The sequence below is a fragment of the Caretta caretta genome, chromosome 20, assembly GCF_965140235.1.
Source record: "Caretta caretta isolate rCarCar2 chromosome 20, rCarCar1.hap1, whole genome shotgun sequence".
In the NCBI taxonomy this organism is placed as follows: domain Eukaryota; kingdom Metazoa; phylum Chordata; order Testudines; family Cheloniidae; genus Caretta; species Caretta caretta.
In genome coordinates this window covers 4,828,347-4,850,581 of record NC_134225.1, presented here as the reverse complement: position 1 = coordinate 4,850,581, position 22,235 = coordinate 4,828,347, and the positions used below count along the sequence as shown (strand labels likewise).

The 22,235-nt window shown below is 46.9% G+C and overlaps 1 protein-coding gene across 1 annotated transcript; it reads left to right on the top strand.

Annotated features, from left to right (window-relative positions):
* The first annotated feature begins 394 nt into the window (after positions 1-394).
* Positions 395-15,202, top strand: LOC125627726 (aquaporin-2-like). The gene is made up of 4 exons (XM_048832161.2): positions 395-831; positions 9,924-10,088; positions 11,181-11,261; positions 13,206-15,202. Exons 1-4 carry the CDS (start codon positions 469-471, stop codon positions 13,419-13,421), a joined length of 825 nt encoding a protein of 274 aa, XP_048688118.1. The 5' UTR covers positions 395-468; the 3' UTR covers positions 13,422-15,202.
* Positions 15,203-22,235: the final 7,033 nt, after the last annotated feature.

The following is a 22,235-nucleotide window of genomic DNA, read 5'->3' as shown; positions in this document are numbered from 1 at the left end:
TTCAAAGTTTGAGGAAGTTCAAGATTGAGACAAGCTGTTCAGACCTATCTCTAGTTCCCCCAAAACACACTTCCTTATTTTCCCATCCCCACTGAAAAGGCCAGTGGAGGCGAAGAGAGGGGAGAAAGGAATGACTGACACAGGAAGAGGGACCGTAGAAAAAGGAAAGGAATAACGCAGCTCAGCTTTGTGTTTTATGGCATCTCTAGAAGCTAATTTATGAGCACCTGAAATGGGCACATGCCACATTCGCAAGTTAATAGAGGGGGCAGGGTCTGAAGCCAGATACAGCTGGAAAAAAAGCATCATGTTTCCAAAGACCCTGACCCCACCTCCTGCAGCAGCAGATCCCTGGATTTGCTGCACACAGACATATATAGATAGATATCTCGCACACCAGCACCTTTGCAGGCAGCAGCCACAGCAGCAGCAATCAGGCAGCTGTTAGGGTCGTTCCTGGCAAACCCCATGATGTGGGAGCTCCGTTCCGTAGCCTTCACCCGGGCTGTCTTTGCTGAGTTTCTGGCCACGCTGCTCTTCATCTTCTTTGGCCTGGGCTCTGCCCTCAGCTGGCCTTTGGCCCCCCCAGACGTCCTGCAGATCTCGCTGGCTTTCGGCTTGGCCATCGCCACACTGGTCCAGGCCCTGGGGCACATCAGCGGGGCGCACATCAACCCAGCAGTGACAGTGGCGTGCCTGGTGGGCTCTCACATCTCCTTCCTCAGAGCTGTCTTCTACATGGCGGCGCAGCTTCTGGGGGCAGTCGCCGGGGCAGCTCTCCTGTACGAGCTCACCCCGCCGAACATCCGGGGACACTTGGCCGCCAACAGGGTAAGGATTCCACCAGGGCAGGAGCTCTCAGGGGGACAGGAGTGATGGATGGGTAGGGCTTTTGGGGAAACAAAGGCAAGTCAAGCAAGGTCACGTATAGCTGGGAATAGAACCCTGGAGTCCTGCCTCCCAGACCCACCTTGCTCTGACCTGCCTCCCTCCTTCTGCTGGGAATGAACCCAGGTGTCCTGACACCCAGTACTGCGTTCTATTAAACTGTGCTTCCTTCTAGATGTGGGAATAGAACTTGGAGGTCCTGGCTCCCAATTCCCCCCACTCTAAGCATTCCCCAGTGCGGCCTATGAGACCAACCAACAGGAGTCAGGAAATTCACAGCCAAGCTGCCATTTTGACATAAGAGATGTTGCAGAGTTCCTGGCTCTGCCATGCTTAACCCTTCTCTGGGAGCATATTCCACCACCTCTACAATATCCTTGTTGGTGTGGGACTATGTAGTCTGTCTCCTTGCCACGTTAGGTCTTGCCAGTATTTCCAGGATGCTGGTTCCACTCCAGGCACCCGGGCATTAGAGCTGGTACGACGGGTTTTTTTAAATACAATCGCTGCTTCGCATCAGATAATGCCACTCAATGCTTTACTTTCAAAGGCTGGTAGCGGACCCACCTGGTTAATCACAAGTCCCGGTAGAGACCCCTGCCCTGGCAGTGCCACCTCGAGGCCTCACCTGCCCTGGTCTGTAGCAAGTTAGAAGGATTTGACTCTGGTTTCGTACACTGTGCAACATCAAATTGCAGGGAGACATTTAACGCTCTGACTTACAGGCAGAAAAACAAGGGAACTTGGGGAGTTGTACCTAGAAACCCCAGCTGATGCCCTGTCATTAACACACCGGCTCCGGATTCTCCACTGCCTTGCATTTTGTGCCATCATTGACACCTGGGAAAAGGGTGGGGTAGGGAGGTTAAGCAGCTACAAAATCAGAACATGAGCATTATGAATCCACTTTGCAAGGTGTAAATGACACCAGGTTGCAAGCCAGTGGAGAATCTGGTCCCATGCTGACCTAGGAAGACAAGAAAAGCATCTATAACAGCACTGCCAAGTCTCATAATTTGATCGCGAGTCTTGAGCGATTTGGTGTCTTTCTTAAATCCCCAGCTCCTGGAGTCATATGATTTTGAGACAGGCAGTTTTTATTTTTAAAACTTGTAAGTTTCCAGCCTTGATGGCTGCAAAGAAAAGTTTGAAAATGACCCTAGGGTATCCTAAAAGTTCAAAAACTAAAAGGCTACAAAAAAGAACCCCAAATATATTAATAGTTTTAAATCTCATGATTTTTGGAGGCCTGACTTGTGTCTTTTAATGCTTGGGGTTGGTAATACTGCTGTTAACTCCAGCATTCTCATTATGTGGGCTCTCCTTTACCATGCCCCTAATAACAAAAACATTATGGGTCAGGTTCTCGGTTATGTAAACTAGCCTGATATCTCTGGACCAGATTCTCATCCAAATCATCCAAAGCACAGGACTTGGTTGTGACAGGGGACTTCAACTACCCAGACATCTGTTGGGAAAATAACACAGCTGGGCATAGATTTTCCAACAAGTTCTTGGACTGTATTGGAGACCATTTTTTTATTTCAGAAGGTAGAGAAAGCCACTAGGGAAGAGGCTCTTCTAGATTTGAGTTTGGCAAATGGGGAACAACTGGTTGAGAATTTGAAAGTGGAAGGCAGCTTGGGTGAAAGTGTTCATGCAGTGGCAGAGTTCATGCTTTTAAGGAATGGGAGGAGGGAAAAGAGCAGAATAAAGATAATGGATTTCAAGAAGGCAGATTTAAGCAAACGGTTGATGGGTAAGATCCCTTGGGAAGCAAGTCTACGGGGAAAAACAGCTCAAGAGAGTTGGCAGTTTTTCAAAGAGACATTACTAAGGGCACAAAAGCAAACTATCCCACTGCACAGGAAGGATAGGAAGTATGGCAAGAGACCACCCTGGCTTAACCAGGAGATCTTCAATGATCTGAAACTCAAACAAGTATCCTACAAAAAGTGGAAATTAGGTCAAATTTTGAAGGATGAATATAAACAAATCACACAAGTATGTAGGGACAAAATTAGAAAGTCCAAGGCACGAAACTAAATCAAACTAGCTAGAGACATAAAGGGTAACAAGAAAACTTTCTACAAATACATTAGAAGCAAGAGGAAGACCAAGGACAGAGTAAACCCGTTACTCAATGGGAGTTTGGGGGACAGCAACAGAAAATGTGGAAATGGCAGAAGTGCTAAATGACGTTTTTGTTTCAGTTTTCACCAAAAAGTTTAGTAGTAATTGGACATCTAACATAGTGAACGCCAGTGAAAATGAGGTTGGCTCAGAGGCTAAAATAGGGAAAGAACAAGTTAAAAATTAGACAAATTTTCAAGTCACCAGGATGAAGCACATCCTAGCATTCTCAAGGAGCTGACTGAGGAGAGATCTGAGCCATTAGCGATTATCTTCTAAAAGTCATGGCAGACTGGTACGATTCCAGAGGATTGGAAAAGGGCAAATATAGTGCCCATCTAAGGACAACCCAGGGAATTACACACCAGTCAGCTTAACCTCAGTACCCAGAAAGATAATGGAGCAAATAATTAAGCAATCGATGTGCAGACACTTAGAAAATAAGAAGGTGATAAGTAACAGTCAGCATGGATTTGTCAAGAACAAATCATGTCAAACCAACCTACTTGCTTTCTTTGACAGGATAACAAGTCTTGTGGATGTGGGGAAGCAGTCGCTGTGGTATATCTTGATTTTGTAAGGCTTTTGATAGTGTCTGGCATACCCTTCTCATAAACAAACTAGGGAAATACAATCTAGATGGAGCTACTATAAGGTGGGTGCAAAACTGGTTGGAAAACTGTTCCCAGAGAGTAATCAGTGGTTCACAATCAAGCTGGAAGGGCATATCAAGTGGCGAAAAGTTAGTTCTGTGTCTGGTTCTGTTCAATATCTTCATCAGTGATTTAGAGAATGGCACAGAGAGTACACTTATAAAGTTTGTGGACGATAACAAGCTGAGAGAGGTTGCAAGTGCTTTGGAGAATAGAATTAAAAGTCAAAATGATCTGGACAAACTGGAGAAATGGTCTGAAGCAGGGATCGGTAACCTTTAGCATGCGGCCCGTCAGGGTAAGCTCCTTGCGGGCTGGGATGGTTTGTTTACCTGCCACTTATCATAGAATCATAGAATATTCTGGGACCTAGTCCAACCCGCTGCTCAAAGCAGGACCAATCCCAACTAAATTATCCCAGCCAGGGCTTTGTCAAGACTGCCTTAAAAACTTCAAAGGAAGGAGATTCCACCACCTCCCTAGGTAATGCATTCCAGTGCTTCACCACCCTCCTAGTGAAAAAGTTTTTCCTAATAGCCAATCTAAACCTCCCCCACTGCACCTTGAGACCATTACTCCTCGTTCTGTCATCTGCTACCACTGAGAACAGTCTAGAGCCATCCTCTTTGGAACCCCCTTTCAGGTAGCTGAAAGCAGCTATCAAATCCCCCCTCATTCTTCTCTTCTGCAGACTAAATAATCCCAGTTCCCTCAGCCGCTCCTCATATGACATGTGCTCCAGCCCCCTAATCATTTCTGTTGCCCTCCACTGGACATTTTCCAATTTTTTCACATCCTTCTTGTAGTGTGGGGCCCAAAACTGGACACAGTACTCCAGATGAGGCCTCACCAATGTCGAATAGAGGGGAACGATCATGTCCCTCGATCTGCTGGCAATGCCCCTACTTATACATCCCAAAATGCCATTGGCCTTCTTGGCAACAACGGCACACTGTTGACTCATATCCAGCTTCTCAGCCACTGTAACCCCTAGGTCCTTTTCCGCAGAACTGCTGCCTAGCCATTCAGTCCCTAGTCTGTAGCGGTGCATGGGATTCTTCCGTCCTAAGTGCAGGACCCTGCACTTGTCCTTCTTGAATCTCATCAGATTTCTTTTGGCCCAATCCTCTAATTTGTCTAGGTCCCTCTGTATCCTATCCCTCCCCTCCAGCGTATCTACCTCTCCTCCCAGTTTAGTGTCATCTGCAAACTTGTTGAGGGTGCAATCTATGCCATCCTCCAGATCATTAATGAAGATATTGAACAAAACCAGCCCCAGGACCAATCTTTGGGGCACTCCGCTTGATACCAGCTGCCAACTAGACATGGACCCATTGATTACTACCCGTTGAGCCCAACAATCTAGCCAGCTTTCTATCCACCTTATAGTCCATTCATCTAGCCCATACTTCTTTAACTTGCTGGCAAGAATACTGTGGGAGACTTCCGCGGGTTCGGCCGATCGCGGCTTTCACTGGCTGTGGTTCGCCATTCCAGGCCAATGGGGGCCGCAGGAAGTGGCGTGGGCTGAGGGATATAAATAGGATGGAATTCAATAAGGCCAAATGCAAAGTACTCCACTTAGGAAGGAACAATCAGTTGCACACCTACAAACTGGGAAATGACTGCCTAGGAAGGAGTACTGCGGAAAGGGATCGATCGGGGGGTCAAAGTGGATCACAAGCTAAATATGAAACAACAGTGTAATACTATTGCCAAAAAGCAAACTTCATTCTGGGCTGTATTAGCAGGAGTGTTGTAAGCAAGACACAAGAAGTAATTCTTCCGCTCTACTCCAGGCTGATTAGGGCTCAGCGGGAGTATTGTGTCCAGTTCTGGGCGCCACATTTAAGAAAAGAGATGGACAAATGGGAGAAAGTCCAGAGAAGAGCAACCAAAATGATTAAAGATCTAGAAAACATGACCTATGATGGAGACCAGAGTTCACGTACCTGTTCTGTCACCGATTTCCTGTGTGATAATAGACAAATCACATAGCCACTCTGCGCCTCAGTTTCCCCATATGTAAAGGGGGATAATAGCACACCTCTGCCTTACAGGGGAACTGTGAGGATAAATACCTTAAAGACTTTGGATAGTACAATAATGGAGGGACATATAAGTACCTTAAATAGATAGTAGCCTTTGTACAAGTCTTTAAATCGTGATTTGAGGACTTCAGTAACTCAGCCAGAGGTTCGGGGTCTATTACAGCAGTGGGTGGGCGAGGTTCTGTGGCCTGCGATGTGCAGGATTCAGACTAGATGATCATGATGGTCCCTTCTGACCTTAAAGTCTATGCAGGTGTGAATGATTACTCAAAGGCAAGGACAAGTAGCATCAGGCCCTGTATTTTTCAAGTGATCTAGCAATTTGAATCAAATCCAGGTCAGGACCGACAGAAAGCTAACAGCATCTCTCAGCTCTTGTCACGCGTAGGAATAGCGTACTATCCCTTTAAATAGTTCGTGTGCCCTCTGGTAGTGCTCACCGTGTTTATGCGATGAAATCAGCCAGAGCAGCAAGGATGCATAGAGCTAGGCTTTGCACATCTGAAAGGACCACAGTACTGAGCTCCCCTCCAGGTCAGTGAGCAAGGTAGGAAAAGCCTACACAGTCCCGCTGCTCCTTGCATGTACCTGTCCTGGGCACAGACAGATGCCTGCCGTTCCAGAGCTCTATCACTCTCCCCCCGGGATGCAACATGCCTGTGACATATAGAGCTCCTCACGCTACACAGGGAGGTGAAAGGATCAGCTCTGGTTTGTAAATAACACAGTATTGCCAGGCCCAAATGCTCACAAATCATGAGTCATGCGCACCAAAAATCCTGAGATTGGCTTTAAAATCATGAAATTACGTCAAAATACTAGATTTGCTGCTCTTTTTATTTGGCCTCTGCTTTTTGAGCCTTTGGGATGAACTGAGGTCACATTTTGAAGCTAGAAACTTACTTTTTCATGAAGAACAAAGGCTGAAATCATCACTTGATTCCAGGAGCTGGGGCTTTAAGGAAAACAATAATTATCATGAGACTCATGACAAACTCATGAGAGTTGGCAACGCTGGACTAAAAGGCTAAAGAGGGGGGCTAGCTTCTCTTCTCAGGCCTTGTCTACACCCAAAAGTTCACTGCTTTAACTGAACCGACATAGCGAAAACAGTGCAACCTGCCCCAGTGTGAATGCAGTTATGCCAATATAAAAATCCTCATATCTGTATGACTCATTCCTGTAAGGGAGGAGGAATAAGGTATGCTGGAATAAAGCACTTTTAGACCTGTAGAACTGCCTCGACAGTAGGAGCTGTACCAGTATGACTAGGAATCACATTCCCGAAATGACTGCACAAAGTCTGCACTGCAATCAGAGGTGTGATTTAATTTGCCGCACTTGTAGATAGACATCCCTAGTCTGGATATAGCTCGTGTCCCTAACAATAGCTGAGAACCCAGCTCACCAGATTTTGCAAAGGGACTGCTCAGTGCAACAAAAACCAGTCGACTCACAGGACCACAGGCAGGAAACTTGTTTCTTTGTTTTTAACTGCATCACAACAGAAGAGGGGGATGGGGAAAACTTCCCATGGACTAAACAGAAAGTAAGGGAGAAGTGGATCAGGGCTCCAACCCAGAGTACTGGGAGTAACCTAGTTAACCCTTTGATGACCACTTTACTACATCACTGCGATTGCTATTCTAGTGACTAGATCAATGCTAGCTCAGCTGGGTCTGTGGTCACACCTCCGACAGCAGTGTGTAATCCAGGCTTCAGTAACGCCCGTGTAAATCCGGAGTTATGCAATCCCTGGCTTTATACCAGCGTAATGGAGATCAGAATGTAGGCCTTAACCTTCCTGGCTGGCAAAGAGGTGATACAGTGAGGGGGAAAAAAACTGCAGGTGGAATTTCTGGTTCTGTCTAAAACATCTAGATTTCAGTATTTAACAGTGCATGGCTCAGGCTCCAGCAGCGTAGCTGGACCAGAGATAAGATCTCAGCCAACCCCAGAGCACCACTCGCACCGCAAATTGGTCAATTCACCAGCAACGTCCCGTGGTACCGTCACTTACATTGGATTAAGGAAACACGAGCCGCCATTTATATTGCAAAACGTACACTGGAGATGTTATCTCGAAGTGTGGTCAGATTAGGTTTAGTGCAATTGCTGAGCAGAGAAGTGACTGCTTGGAAAGGCTGACCTGGACACTGGTACATGCTAGGTGCATACTGTGCGTGCGTGTGCACGAGAGAGAGAGAGAGCAAATCAGTGATTACCATTGTGAAAAATAAAAGTCTCATTTCCCGACACTTGAACTTTTCAAAAACTGTCTCGGGTCACAAGTGACATGAATTTTGTGGGTCTCATTAGAGTCCTTGACGGCACACCTCCCAACTACTAGACATTTGGCAGGATCTCCTTAAAAGAGGCACAGCATGGGAATAGCACCGTACAAGAACAAGGAGACCGATACGGAAAGGCAGCAAACTCTTCAAAACCATGCACGGAAATACTCTTACACACAATGCACAATGAGCCTGTGGAACTCATTGCCACAAGATAGTATTGAGGCCAAAGAGTTTTGAAGGGCTCAAAAAAACCTAGGTGGAGCCCTGACTCCGATCCACTCTGGCAGTTCCTACGTTCCTTGCAAGTCAAGACGATATGTTGACAGAGATGGAAGGATCCAGACTAGGAGCACAAGTGAGGACTGAGATGCATTGACAAAGCTGGAGTGGAGGAAAGGCTGACAGAGCAGGGATTTTGCAGAGCAGGATACAAGGGCATCAGCTGGGCTGTGTGGGGACCTGGGACTGCAGGGGGTGATGCTGGTAAGACCAAGGTGCCTTGGCAGAGCTGTGGAGCAGCTTACACAGCCTATACTTACTCTGTACCTTCTCCAAGCCTTCCAGATGGAGGGACCAGGCAGGGTTTAGCAGGGAGATTCATAGAGTCCAAGGCCAGAAGGGACCATTTGTGATCATCTAATCTGACCTTCTGGATAACATAGGCCAGAGACCTTCCCTCAAAATATTTAAATCCGTCTTGATTTAAAAATGGCAGTGATGGAGAATCCCCCATGATCCTTGGTACATGGTTCCAGTGGGTTCATTACTCTCACCATTAAAAATGCATGCCTTCTTTCCCATCTGAATGGGGCTAGCATCAACTTTCAGCTCATGGATCGCGTTAGATCTTCCTCTGCTGGACGAAGAGCCCACGATTAAATATTTGCTCCCCGTGGAGATATTTGTAGACTGTGCAATCCAGTCCCCCCTTCACCTTCTCTTTGCAAGCTAAATAGATAGACTCAAAGCGCTCAGTTTCGATGTTTTCCAATCTTTTAATCATTCCCCTGGCTCTTCTCTGAACCCCTCAACATCCTTCTTGAATTGTGGGCGCCAGGGCTGGACACAGGATTCCAGCAGTGCTCCCGCCAATGCCAAATACAGAGGTAAAATAAACTCTCTACTCATAGGCACCAGCTTCCTCTGGGCCCAGGGGGTGCTCAACCCTGGCTCCGCCCCCACCCCCGCCCCCACCCAACCCCTTCCCCCAAGCCCCCTGTCCTGCCTCTTCCCGCCCCCGCTCTGCCCCAAGCCCTGCCCCACCCAACCTTTCCCCCAAGTCCCCGCCTCTTCCTGCCCCTGCACAGTCTCTTCCCCGCCTTTTCCAGCCCCCTCCCCCGAGCACACCCCATCCCCGCTCCTCCGCTTCCTCCCAGAGCCCCCTGCATGCCGCGAAACAGCTGATTGTTGTGAGTCGGAGGCAGGGAGAGGAGTTGATCGGCAGGGTTGCTGGCGGCCGGGAGGCGCTGGGGGCAAAAGGGGGAAGCTGGCTGCCAGTGGGTGCTAATTTTTTCCCATGGGTGCTCCAGCCCTGTCTCTATGGCGCCTCGTCTACTCAAGATTCCCCTGTCTGTGATTCCTAGGATGGTAATAGCCCTTTTTGGCCACAAATGTCACACAAGGAGCTCGGACACAGCTGATTCCCCACCATGACCCCCAAATCTTTTTCAGAGTCACTGCTTCCGAGGACAGAGCTCCCCTGCCCTGTAAGTCTGGCCTGCATGCTTTGCTCCCAGATGTCTTCATTTACATTCAGCCGTATTAAAACGCATATGGTTTTCTTTTGTGCCCAGTTCACCAAGCCATCTCGATGTCTCTGAGTCAGCGACCTGTTCCTCTTCCTAAAGCACCGGGGAAGGGCGCGCGCTCATTACTGAGAAGCTGCTTTCCTCTCGTTTCAGCTACACAACGACACGACTCCAGGCCAGGCTGTCACCGTCGAGCTGTTCCTCACCTTCCAGCTGGTCCTGTGCATTTTTGCTTCCACTGATGACCAGAGAAGCGATAATGTCGGCTCTCCGGCCTTGTCCATCGGCCTTTCTGTCGCCGTGGGTCACTTGCTGGGGGTGCGTCACAATGGCCTGGCTTTTGCATTTTAGAGCCATGACACAAGCATGCCCATGTCCCAGATAGTTTCACTAGGTGGGGTGCTCTACCAAGCAGAGGAAGAATGGTCCAGTGGCTAGGGTGTCAGCTTGGGATTTGTAAGAGCTGGTTTTGATTCCTTGCTCTGCAACAGCTTTCCTGTGTGACCTTAGGCAAGTCACTTAGCCTCTCTGTGCCTTCCCAAAGGGGAAGAGTAGCAATTCCCTGCCCTCAGGGGTGTTGTGAGGCTAAGTCAGTTAATGGTTGTGAGGTGCTGAGGTACGACAGTAATGGAGAACATTCTGTGTTTGCCCAGTCCCTAGCACAATGCGGTCATGTGCATGGCTCCAAAGCACTATGGTAACACTACAAATAATAAATACCCAACATAGATCGCTCCAGCCCCAGACTCCCCAAACTAGAGATGCAGCAGAGACTAGTATGCAGATTCCCTCCACGGATCTTGAAGCCCTTTGCAAACATGAATGACCCCCTTTTGGATCTAAGTCAGTATCATCTCCATATTACAGGGGAGGTAATTGAGGAGACTTGCCCAACACCTGTGTAGCCGAGCAGGCAACAATTCTGTGCTTTACCCATTAGTCCGTGCTTTCCATAAGAGCTCCCAGAGCTGGAGGGAAATTCCCAGCTACTCAAGGCCCAGCCCCTTCCAGCAGGAGCAATGAGAGAATTTAGCTCATTTAACTAGCTATACGACTGGTTGGTGAAAGATGCCCGTCATTCTTTTCCTGCCTGGAGGACTAAATCATAGAATCATAGAATATCAGGGTTGGAAGGGACCTCAGGAGGTCATCTAGACTGACGCCCTGCTCAAAGCAGGACCAATCCCCAATTTTTGCCCCGATCCCTAAATGGCCCCCTCAAGGATTGAGCTCACAACCTTGGGTTTAGCAGGCCAATGCTCAAACCACTGAGCTATCCCTCCCCCCCAAGGCTTGCGCCAATGAACGAAGCATGCTAACAGCAGGCTAAGGCGTTTAAAGATAGTCTTGTTGCTGAAAGAGTTTGGTGGTTAATAATAACTGTGCCCCTTTTTCACCCCCACCCCTTAGATCCACTACACCGGCTGCTCTATGAACCCCGCCAGATCTTTCGCCCCAGCTGTGATAGTAGGAGACTTCAGCGCCCATTGGGTAAGAATTCAGCCCCCCGCATTCCTCATAGCTGCAGATCTGGGTGCAGTTTTGGCAGGACGAGCTGCCGTGCATAGGGTTGCCAATTGTGGTTGGACGTATTCCTGGAAGTTTCATCACATGACGTAACCTTTAATGAAAGATTCATCTCTTATTCCAGGAGACCCAATTCTAGCCCAGGCACTGTGGTGTCGATATTTCTAGAACTCTCGAGAGTCAGCCTAGCTGCTGGCATTTTAACAGTGAGAAGGGTGATAATAATATTATCCAAACCAGGCTCTGGTTGCCACCTGGAAGAAAGATCTAGAGATTGGGAGCAATAGATACAGCAAACCATAGCCCGGAATTGCCTAACCAACTGGCTAAGTTGCAACAGGAAAAGGGTGTGTGGTTCGTTCTATGTGAGTTGGCAGTAGGCACAAAACCTACAGAGACTTTAACTCTAGTTATTATCCAACTAATCTTTCCCGATTCTAGTCTGAACCAGCATGGTTCAATTTTTCCATCAGATGTGGTCGGCATCTGTTTGGAATCCAAGGTTTGTGTTCAGCGAACCAGAAAAGGGGTAGAGAAAGAGACGCTTTGCTCATTCTTGGCAAGTTTTAGCAAAAGTTCTGTGAGTTTGATCGACTTCCTGGGTCAGAGGTCAGGCAACAGCCATCTTGAAAAATGTTTCTTTTGCATGTTGACCAGGAAAATGTGCCTGCCAAGAGCAGATTCAGAACTAGAGTCCTGGAACACATGGAAGCTGTGTTTTAGTTTTGCAGAACTGCATTGCTTCAGTCTGGGGTTTTGCATAAATCAAACCGAGTTTGGTGGTCATCTCAGTCTCATTTTACTCAAATCACCAAGGTGATTAAGGTGACTAAATAAATAACACTGAAGTTATACTACTTAGCACTTATCTACTGATGCAATCTAATGAACATTCAAAGATCTCAAAGCACTTTATAAAGGTGGGTAATATCACTATCTCCATTCACCCAGATGGACAAACCAAGCCTCAGAGAGGGGAAGGGCCTTGCTTTAGATCAGAGAGCAATTTAATACTCGAACTGAGAAAAGAAAAGAAATCCTGCCTCCCTACTTTAACCACTAGACCACTTTCCCTTCCAGAACTGGGACCAGAACTCAGGAGTCCTGGTTCCCAGTCCCAGCCCTGATCTAACCACTGGTCCTCATTCCCCACAAAGGCTGGGAAGAAAACCCAAGAGTCACAATTCCCAATCTTCTATTCGCCCGGCTGAGCACAGAACCAAAGAGGTTAAATGCTCAGTAGTGTGTTCGAACCACAAGCCTGCACCACTTTCCAAAGTTTTGGTTTCATCACAATCCCTAAACCAGGTTTGGGCAATGGCTGCACTAGAGTTTAAGACGACATAAATTATGTCACTCCAGTGGTGTGAATTAGCCACTCCCCTGAGCAACATAATTTATGCCAATTTAAGCACCACACTGTGAAAAGTTGGGGGTGGATTAATTAAGTCAATGGGAGAGCTCTTTCCCACCGGTTTAGAGCGGCTACACAGAGAGTTTACAGCGGACTTAGATTTAGTGTTGCAAAAGCTCATTGGTTTGATCTTGGTTCCACAAAACCAACCACTAAAAAAGCCAGTGTTGTTTTCAGATCCATTTTATCAGAACCACCAGCGCTTTGGGGATGGTAGTTCGGACAAAAGGGTCTGTTTTGGGTCCAAAAAGCAGTGGAGATCAAGATGAAGCAAATATAGATGGATGGATGTGTCCCACTGGGATGAAAAGGTTATGGCCATGGGCAAATTTTGAGCCCCGTTGGTTCCCAAATGCAGAGAGAACTCAAGGTTAGGTGGCTAGAAGACCAGATTCAGATCCATAAATATCTGCTGCTCATCTCAAGTTCCAGATAAATTTCTGAGTCCTGTGGCTGATTCGGGAGCCTTATTTTTTCTCTCTCCATCTGCCCAGGTCTTCTGGCTGGGGCCCTTGGCTGGTGCAGTGGTGGCCTCGCTGATCTACAATTATATTCTCTTCCCACACACAAAGACCCTATCAGAGAGACTCGCCATCTTCAAAGGCCTCGAGCCTGAGGAGGACTGGGAAGAGCGCGACGTTCACCGGAGGCAGTCGATGGAGCTGCACTCCCCGCAGACTCTGCCAAGGGGGGTGACAGAGAAAGTCTAGCTAAGCCCCCATGGGCTTCAAAAGGAGCTAGCCATGTTCTCCGGCATCTCTTTTAGACCAGCACACGTTCGGACGAGTGACAAATGCACTTTCCCCACTTTCGCAGCAGAGTAAAGCGGCCAGAAGTTGCCCCAATGAGCCGTAAAAGGTTTGCTCCCATTGTTAGCTGTGCCCCATTCCCTGGGCAATTCACTTAACCTTCCCTATGCTCGCCAGCTTTCCACCTTTACGGTCCGTCAACAACCCCTTGCCTGAACCAAACACCGGCTCTGCCTACAGAACACACCGACCCCAGCGGCCTCTGGATGGCAACCCCAGGAGGCAGAACTCCTGGGCCCGATTCCTAGCTCTGCCACCAAATGTAATTTGGCACATCGCTTCTTTTCTCCATACCTCAGTTTCCCCATTTGTAGGAGGGTAATACTACTTCCCACCTCACTGAGCTCTCGTGATGGATTAATATTTGCTGAGCACTTGAAAGCGCTATTTATTAGCGTTGTTTTTATTACTGTTGCCATTTAATGGAGCAGGGTGATTGCTACCTATTCTGGTCCGCTCCCCCAGTGTCTCACACTTCTCTCACTGCAATGGCTGCTTGGACCCAGACTGGAGTGTGTCCCATGTAACGAGCAGCAAGCGGCTCATCATCCATCCTATCAGGAGAGCTTTGATAAACTTCATCTGGCTGGTTCCTCCAGTGTGCCAGCTCCCATGTTTCTACAGAGAACGACAGCCCCTCTGTATTCCCCAGAGCCATCTCCCGGCTTGTTCCCTAGACATTTGCCTCCAAGTCTAATTCACTGTATGCCCAAGCTCCTCCTTATTCTTGTATTAAATTGTCACAGGCATCCTTGTGGCTCTTAAATCCCACCCCAGAGGTGGCTGCATTTCCCCCGGCAGGTAAAGCCGCGGTGCCCTAACCTGTTCTGCGTCAGGACTAAAAATATGGCCCCCTGTGCCCTAAGCCTCTTCTTCCAATCAGAATAGTTTTAAAACAAAAACAAAAAACTTGCCCTGTCTCTCTGTAGATTGAACTAAAGTGATAGAGTTCACTGATTTAAAATGTGATTTGAGTCAGGTCCAAACAATATCATTTAAATCACCAATTTTCTTTTCTTTTTAAAAAATATTTCTTATTGTAGTTACTTTCCTAAGGAAAACGTAATTCTTACTGGCTGACAGAAGAGCCCAAGGAACTTACCCAAAACTTATCCTCGCAATCAGCTGGCATAAATAATGACTGCATATATTTATTCAGATTCTTCATTTTTACATTCCAGTACTAACCAATGTCAATGACTGTTCTCTTTCTGCTATAGACATTTTAACTTATTGTTCATTGTGATTGTGAGTAAAGCTAAAATGAAATGGAACGGAGCCATGAAAATGATTTTTTTAAATATATTTGAATATTTGTTGTATTAATTTCAAATAAAGCACTTTAAATTTGCATTTACATGTCAAATCAATAAAATAAGAGACTCGCATTTATATAGTAGCTCATCCCAAAGTGCTTTACAAACTGGTTCCGCATTAGACCACATTCTGCTATCCTGACACAGAATAGTCATTTATGTCCTCAGAATGAGACCAGATGGTAGAAGTGGGTGCGTAATGATTACTCACCCACCACTGAAATGCAGCCACCTCTGGGGTGGAACGCAGCCCCCTTTCTATCACCAGCAACACATTGTAGCTTTTTTTACTTGTTTTGGATGGTAAGACCGGACATATTAACCTTTTATCAACCCAGTCCACATCATCTAACTGGGGACACAAAATAAAGATCCGTCCCTTACCAGTACTCCAGTGTGTCACATTTTTATTACCCGCTTGTGATCTCTGCTACACCTGTAGGCCAAATTCTCAGCAGGCATCAACTGACCTACAGCAGTCAATGGATCTACACCAGCTGACAGTCTGGCCAGTGACGTCAATGGATTCATGCTGATTTACGCCCTCTGGGGATCTGGCCCCTTGGCCCCAGTGGAGCTACACCAATTTACATCCGTTGAGAATCTAACCCTCTGACATCAAGGGAATGACACTGAATTACAACAACTGGGGTAATGGCTTATTTACTTTAACGTAAACCAATTTACACCAGCTGGGAAGCTGGTCCCATCCTCTCCAAGGTATTTAGGTGCCTAAGCCCCAAATGGGAGTTAGGTGCCTCAGTACCTCTGAGGAGCTGGGCAGCAGATCCTTCACTTCACTGGCGGGGCGGCAATTTACACCACTTCAGAATCCGGCTCCTTTGCTGCAATGGAGCTATACCAGTTTACACTAGCTGAGAATCTGCCCCGTTTACACCAGGGGAGTCGCTCCAGATTTACACTAATGTAACTCAGATCACACCTGGTGTCACAGGGATCAGATCTGCCTGAAGGAAACCCAGGACTAAGCCAAAGGAACCACACTTTGCAGCTGAGCTTCTGTTTATAAATAGTTTTAACAGGGGTCAATAAAAGAGAAGGCATTGTTTTAATAAGCTGTTAATCACTTACAATAGATTGCTGTAGAATCCAGCAGGTCTATGGGGTTGCTTATTACCAACTATAACATCTGCTCCTGAGGCACTTAGAAGCATGAATAATGGTATGTCTGTAACATGTATTATTAACCCTTTATAAACCATATATCAATGGACCCTCAAAGCATGGCTGCCACATCAACAAGGAAAATGGAAATATTGCACGGGATAACCTCTTGCTCTCCCTGACTTGAGGTTTATCCTTTGAGTCCTGATGCTCCAGACCTCAGGCCCATTGTTTTATTGATGCCAGTGGAGAAGGGTGAAACGCTGGTACTATAGATATGCGAGATCCTATCATTTCAGAAATGCTCAGCCCCACTCTGCTCTGAGATGGCTCCAAGACACCAAAATGAACCTGTCCTTTTAGCCCCGAAAACAGCAACCTAGCCACCAGCATTATGCAGGTACTCAGCATCAGAGGGATGCCACAAAGGGTTTTTATTTTTCTCTTTCTTCCTCAATTATCATCTGGCTCACTTTGGCCATTACCCTGTGGCCACTGGATTAGCTGCCCATGGGGATCTCCCGCAGCACCCTACCATGCTTCCCATAGCTTGGTGCAAGCCGCCACCTCATGGCTGCAGTCTCCGGAGAATAATATTAACACCACCTCAGCAGATTGCAAAGCACTTGACAAAAGTGGGCAATTTAATTATCCCCATTTTACAGATGGGGAAACTGAGGCACAGGGGGCATGATTTGCCCACGGTTACCCACTGGCAGAGCTGGGACCAGAACCCAGCTCTAGGCCAGAGCACTAGCCACTAGGCCATGCTGCCTCTCATCTCATCAAGCAGGCACACAGCCTCTTTATTGTTTTGCCCCTTGGCTGGCGCTGAGTCGCTGCAACCTAAAAACCATCAGCCGTTTGGCGGGACGTTTGCCAACTCTCATAATTCTATTGTGGTCTCAGGATATTTCCTGCTGTTCTTAAACTCCCAGCTCCTGTATGTGTGTGATTAGGTGACAATATCAGCTCACATTTAAGAAAAAAACCTAAGTTTCTAACCTTCATCGCTGCAGAAAAAAATTAACTATTTTTGGATGTTTTCTACATTTTCAAATATATTGATTTCAGTGACTACACAAAATATAAAATGTGCAGTGCTCACTTCCTGTTATTTTTATGACAAATATTTGCACTGTAAAAAAAGAAATAGGTTTTTCAATTCACCTCATAAGTACTGTCGTGCAATCTCTTTATCGTGAACGTGCATTACAGGGTGGGGAATTACCGGTAGAACCCCATAAATGTAAACAAACTTGTCTGTCTGAGATGGCTGAACAACAAATAGGACTGAGTGGACTTTCATAGAGGGTAGGTCCATCAATGGCTATTAGCCAGGATGGGCAGGGATGGTGTCCCTAGCCTCTGTTTGCCAGAGGCTGGGAATGGGCGACAGGATGGATCACTTGATGATGACCTGTTCTGTTCATTCCCCCTGAAGCACCTGGCACTGGCCACTGTCAGGAGACAGGATACTGGGCTAGATGGACTTTTGGTCTGACCCAGTCTGGCCATTCTTATGTTCTTATGACTTGTAGGCTCTAAAGGTTTACATTGTTTTATTTCTGAGTGCGGTTATGTAACAAAAACAAATCTGCATTTGTAAATTGCACTTTCATGATAAAGTGATTGCATTACACTTACTTGTATGAGGTGAATTGAAAAAGACTATTTCTTTTGTTTACCTTTAGTATAGTGCAAATATGTGTAATCAAAAATAAGAATATAAAGTGAGCACCATCCAAGTTGTATTCCGCATTGCAAGTGAAATCAATATACTTGAAAATGTAGAAAAACATCCAAAATATTTATAAGGAGTTTAAACTCGTATTCTACTATTATTTAACAGTGTGATTAAAATAGCTATTAATCGCAATTAATTTTTTAAATTGCGGTAATTTGTTTTGAGTTAATCGCTTGAGTTAACTGCGATTAATTGGCATCGCTACTGTAACCCTTCTGCCAGTCAGAGTTGGCAGCAACAAGGGCCGGGTTCAATATCTAGGGGTTCCATTCCAATAACACAATGGAAAACCGGCTCGAGCCCCCACCCAGTGACCTGGGACAAATATATACCACCCTCGCTGGGCGCCTCCAAGAGGCAATACTTCCCCTCTCGCAAGCACATAGTCTGAGTGTAGCAAAAAGCCTTTTAATAACAGAGAGAAACAATGTGGCATTATGTTGGGGAAACACCACCAACAGGATTCGTAACACAACCCATGAGCAAAAAAAAACCCACCCCAAGCAAATTGGGGCATGCCCCTTTCCCTTTGGTTCTTGAGTCCAGCAACCCCAAATCACCCAAAGTCCCAAAAGTCCAATGACCCAAAAGTCTCTGTCCCTGGTCAGAGTTTGAAAGTTTATCTGCGGAGCTTTACCTCCCAACCTGGGTGGAGATGGGATGGGGGTAAGAGGCACCTTACATGATCTGAAGCTGAACGCCCCACAGGCCTTCGCTCCGCTCCGCTCGCCGCCCCACGAACTGCTCCACCAGCTGGTCCAGAAGGCACTCCAGCCATCCCGCAAACTGCTCCACAATATATCTTCAGGCTCCCCCACTACTTAACACAACGCTCAGTGATTTCAGCTCTTAGTCAGTTCAGCTCTTTGGTGAATTCAGCTTGTAGTAGGGGAGCCTCAGTGCTGGTGCACTGTTAGCCCAAAGTGAGCTCAGCAGCCTGTAACTAGACTTCTAATGAAATCAAAATTAGCTCTGATATTCCACAGTGGAGAGAGGAGGAAGTGCAATTAGCATGTAAGGGGCCCATGCCACCAAGTATTCATACTTGTCCCCAGCCTCTCTCAATTCACAGAGTTCTGGAACCCATGACCCTTGCCTAGCAAGTGCTACTTAGTTGATGGTGAGTCCCTCCATCATAACAAAAGGCCAAGTACAGTTCCAAGCACAGTTCCCATAATCAGAGTAATAACAATTTATTCTTCCTGCCCCAATAACAGAGATACTGGGGATCCCACAGCAGCCAAAGTAACCATTTGGGCAGCTATGGCCTCATTCTAGGCAGGGTGGGGTGCCTATGCAAATGAGATTGGCCCCTGAAGTTCTTTTCCACAACTTGCCACACCTCACCACCAGATGTCAGGGTGGAGCTCATCCTGACACTGCTTACACTACTATTAACCCCATTTTACAGAGGGGGAAACTGAGGCACGGGGTGGCTAAGGCTATGTCTACACTAGCATTTTTGTCGGTATAACTTATGTCGCCCAGAGGTGTGAAAAAAACCACCCCTTTGAGCGACATAAGTTACACCGACAGACGTGCCAGTGTGGACAGCACTCTCCCACTGACATAGCTACTACTGCTCGTTGGGGGTGGTTTAATTATGTTGATAGGAGCGCTCTCTCCTGTTGGCATAGAGAGGCTACAAGAGAGACCTGCATCAGTACAGCCGTGCCACTGTAAGGTCTCTAGTGTAGACATAGCCTAAGTGGCTTACCTGAAGTCCCAGAGGAAATCTGTGGTACACTAGGGACTTGAACCCAGCTCCCGCAAGAGCAAGTCAGGTGTCACAGCTACCTTGCATGGACCAGTTGTGCAAGATGGGAAAATGGAGTCTGCTGCTTTTGCAAGATCCGTAGGGGAGATAAAAGAAGCCACGGGGACTTTCCTCCTAGTTTTCCACCCAGGGCCAGAATTACAAGTCCTCATTCCTCCCAGGTCTTTTCACTCCTTCCTAGCTGGCGCCCGGCCCTCACCAGCCACAGGGCCTACCAGCATATGTGTCAAGAGACTCTTGCCTCATTCACAGACGGCACTGCTGGTTGCTATCAAAGGCTGGCCTCCCGTGCTGGCTCTGCGCTCGGTGGCTGAATTTCCAGTCCAACAGGGACACGGGCTAGGGGAATCCACACGCAGAACCGGATTTTCTGGGACCCTGGGCATTCTGCAGAAAATAATGCATTTCGGCAGGGATCCTTTAGTGCTGGTGAAAGGTGCTAGACGGACAGTCCTGGAGGGAGAAGTTCTTTAATTATCCCCAGGGGGAGCGAAGCTTCGTGCGCACGATCGCCACTGCATCTGAGCACACGCAATACCTCCCTCTACTCCCCCATCAAAGTCGGTCATCCCGAATCCAGCAGGAAGAATTACTGGGGAATGAAGTTTGTTCAGCAAAGTGATCCATTCCTTCTGGGCCTTCTAAAGTCCACTGCATCTGGAAGCGAGCCTCCCAGCCTGGGCAGACAGACGTGTGCTAGCTTACTAAAAATAGCCGTGCACAAGTTGCAGCTCAGGCTTTGAAGCCCGGGAGAGGGCTTGAAAAGCCGGGATCCAGGCCAAGTTGCAACATCAAAGCAACATCTACACAGCTACAAAGCAACATCTATTTTTATCACGCTAGCGCAAGCCTTACTTAGCAGAAGGCTGTCGACCCGGGCTGGGAGACTCAGTCCCAGGTGCAGTGAAGAGATCCCCTCAGATTTGAGAGGCACTGGGGCTGATGCTGGCCTGTCTTATTACAAAGTACTGGATGATAGCCGTGTTGCCAATTTTATCGCCAGTCTCAGGACATTCGGTGTTTTTCTGAAAGCCCCAGTTCCTGGAGTCAGGTGATTCGGCGAGACTCTCAAGCTTTCATTTGTAGTCCTTGTGGTTGCAAAGAAAAGCTTAAACGATAGAGCTGGTGAAAAGGCAGAATTTCCCTTCTGTGAGAGGTTTCAGAGGAGCAGCCGTGTTAGTCTGTATTTGCAAAAAGAAAAGGAGGACTTGTGGCACCTTAGAGACTAACAAATTTATTTGAGCATAAGCTTTCGTGAGCTACAGCTCATGCTCAAATAAATTTGTTAGTCTCCAAGGCGCCACAAGTCCTCCTTTCCTTCTGTGAGAAATTCTGACATTTCAAAATTTCCCATGAAACAAAACGTGTCGGAAAAATTCATTTGGGATCCATCAAAATCTGATTTTGAGACTCTTTTTTTTTAAATAGATAATATAAAATTTCAAAATGAAAAATCAAAACAGCCCATTCCAGTAAGAACCTCATCAAAAGCCTTTTGCATCAAAATCACCACGTTTCCACTGGAAAAGTGTTGATTTTGATTAAGCTGCGTTTTCTGACGGAAAAATGTCCCACTGGCAAATTTTGGACCTGTTGTATGAAACCATAAACAACCCCCACAAAAAGGTTCAGAAACCCAAATACAAGAAACCCAATTTCCCTAATTTTAATCTCATGATTTTGGGGGCCTAATTTATGATTTTTGAACATTTGGAATTGGCCCTACTTCAAGAGTCAAGGTGAACAACTCCAACTGAGAGAAAGCGGTGTTCTTGTGGGAAAGGGACTCACTTGGAATTGAAGATCTGAGTGTAATTTACAATCTTCTCTGTGTCCTTGGGCAAGTGCTTTCATCCCTTGTGCCTCAGTTCCCCCATCTCTAAAATGTCTCCTCTATTTAGGTTGTAGACTCTTTGGAGCAAGGGTTGTCTTTGATTATCTGCATGGATGACATCCCCAAGCTCAGCTGGCCTACTGTGATACCAACAATAATCCAAACAGCCAATTTGCTTTCTGTCCCCCCAAAATAAATAAAACCCCAGAAAATTCATAAATAGAATAAAAAGAGTCTAATTCAGCCAACGAATTATTTGGTCTGTGGAGTTTGCTTAGATCTAGGGTAGATTCTCCTCTCACTCAATCCAGAATAACTCCTCATTTACACCAATGCAAAAAAGAGCATCAACCCCTTTCTCCCCCACTCCCCCGAGAATGCCAAGGACAGAGAAAGAGAGAGAGACTCAACCGCTCTATGACTCTTGTGCCCTTGGTTGCTGGGTGTTGCAAAGACACCATCCTTTTTTGGGGTACTTTACACACTAAGCTGCAGAGGAGGGCGCCAAGGGACACCTGTGGCCTCTGTTTAACCAGAGAAAAGAAAGGTCGGTGCTTCTATGAGTCCAAAACTTTTCCACCTAGGATGGCAGATGGCAAGAGCTTTCAGCGTCCTCTAGTTGGCATTGAGTTACGGGATGCCCCTACACACACACACACACACCAAGGGATGAGCCATGGAGCCATTGTTTTTGCACCATATGCCAGCCACACCTGAGGAAATTGCATAGGTATCTTTGGAACACTCTTGCTTGTCTTCTTTGGCCTGGCCATTGGCTTTCCTTGGACTTCCTCCCTCCCATCCATCCTACAGATCATGCCAGCCAGCAGCCTGGGTGCAGACGCTGGTGGCACCCACGTGAACCCAGCAGGAGCCTTCCTCTTTGGGGGGCCCATATCTCTTTGCTTCAAGCTAT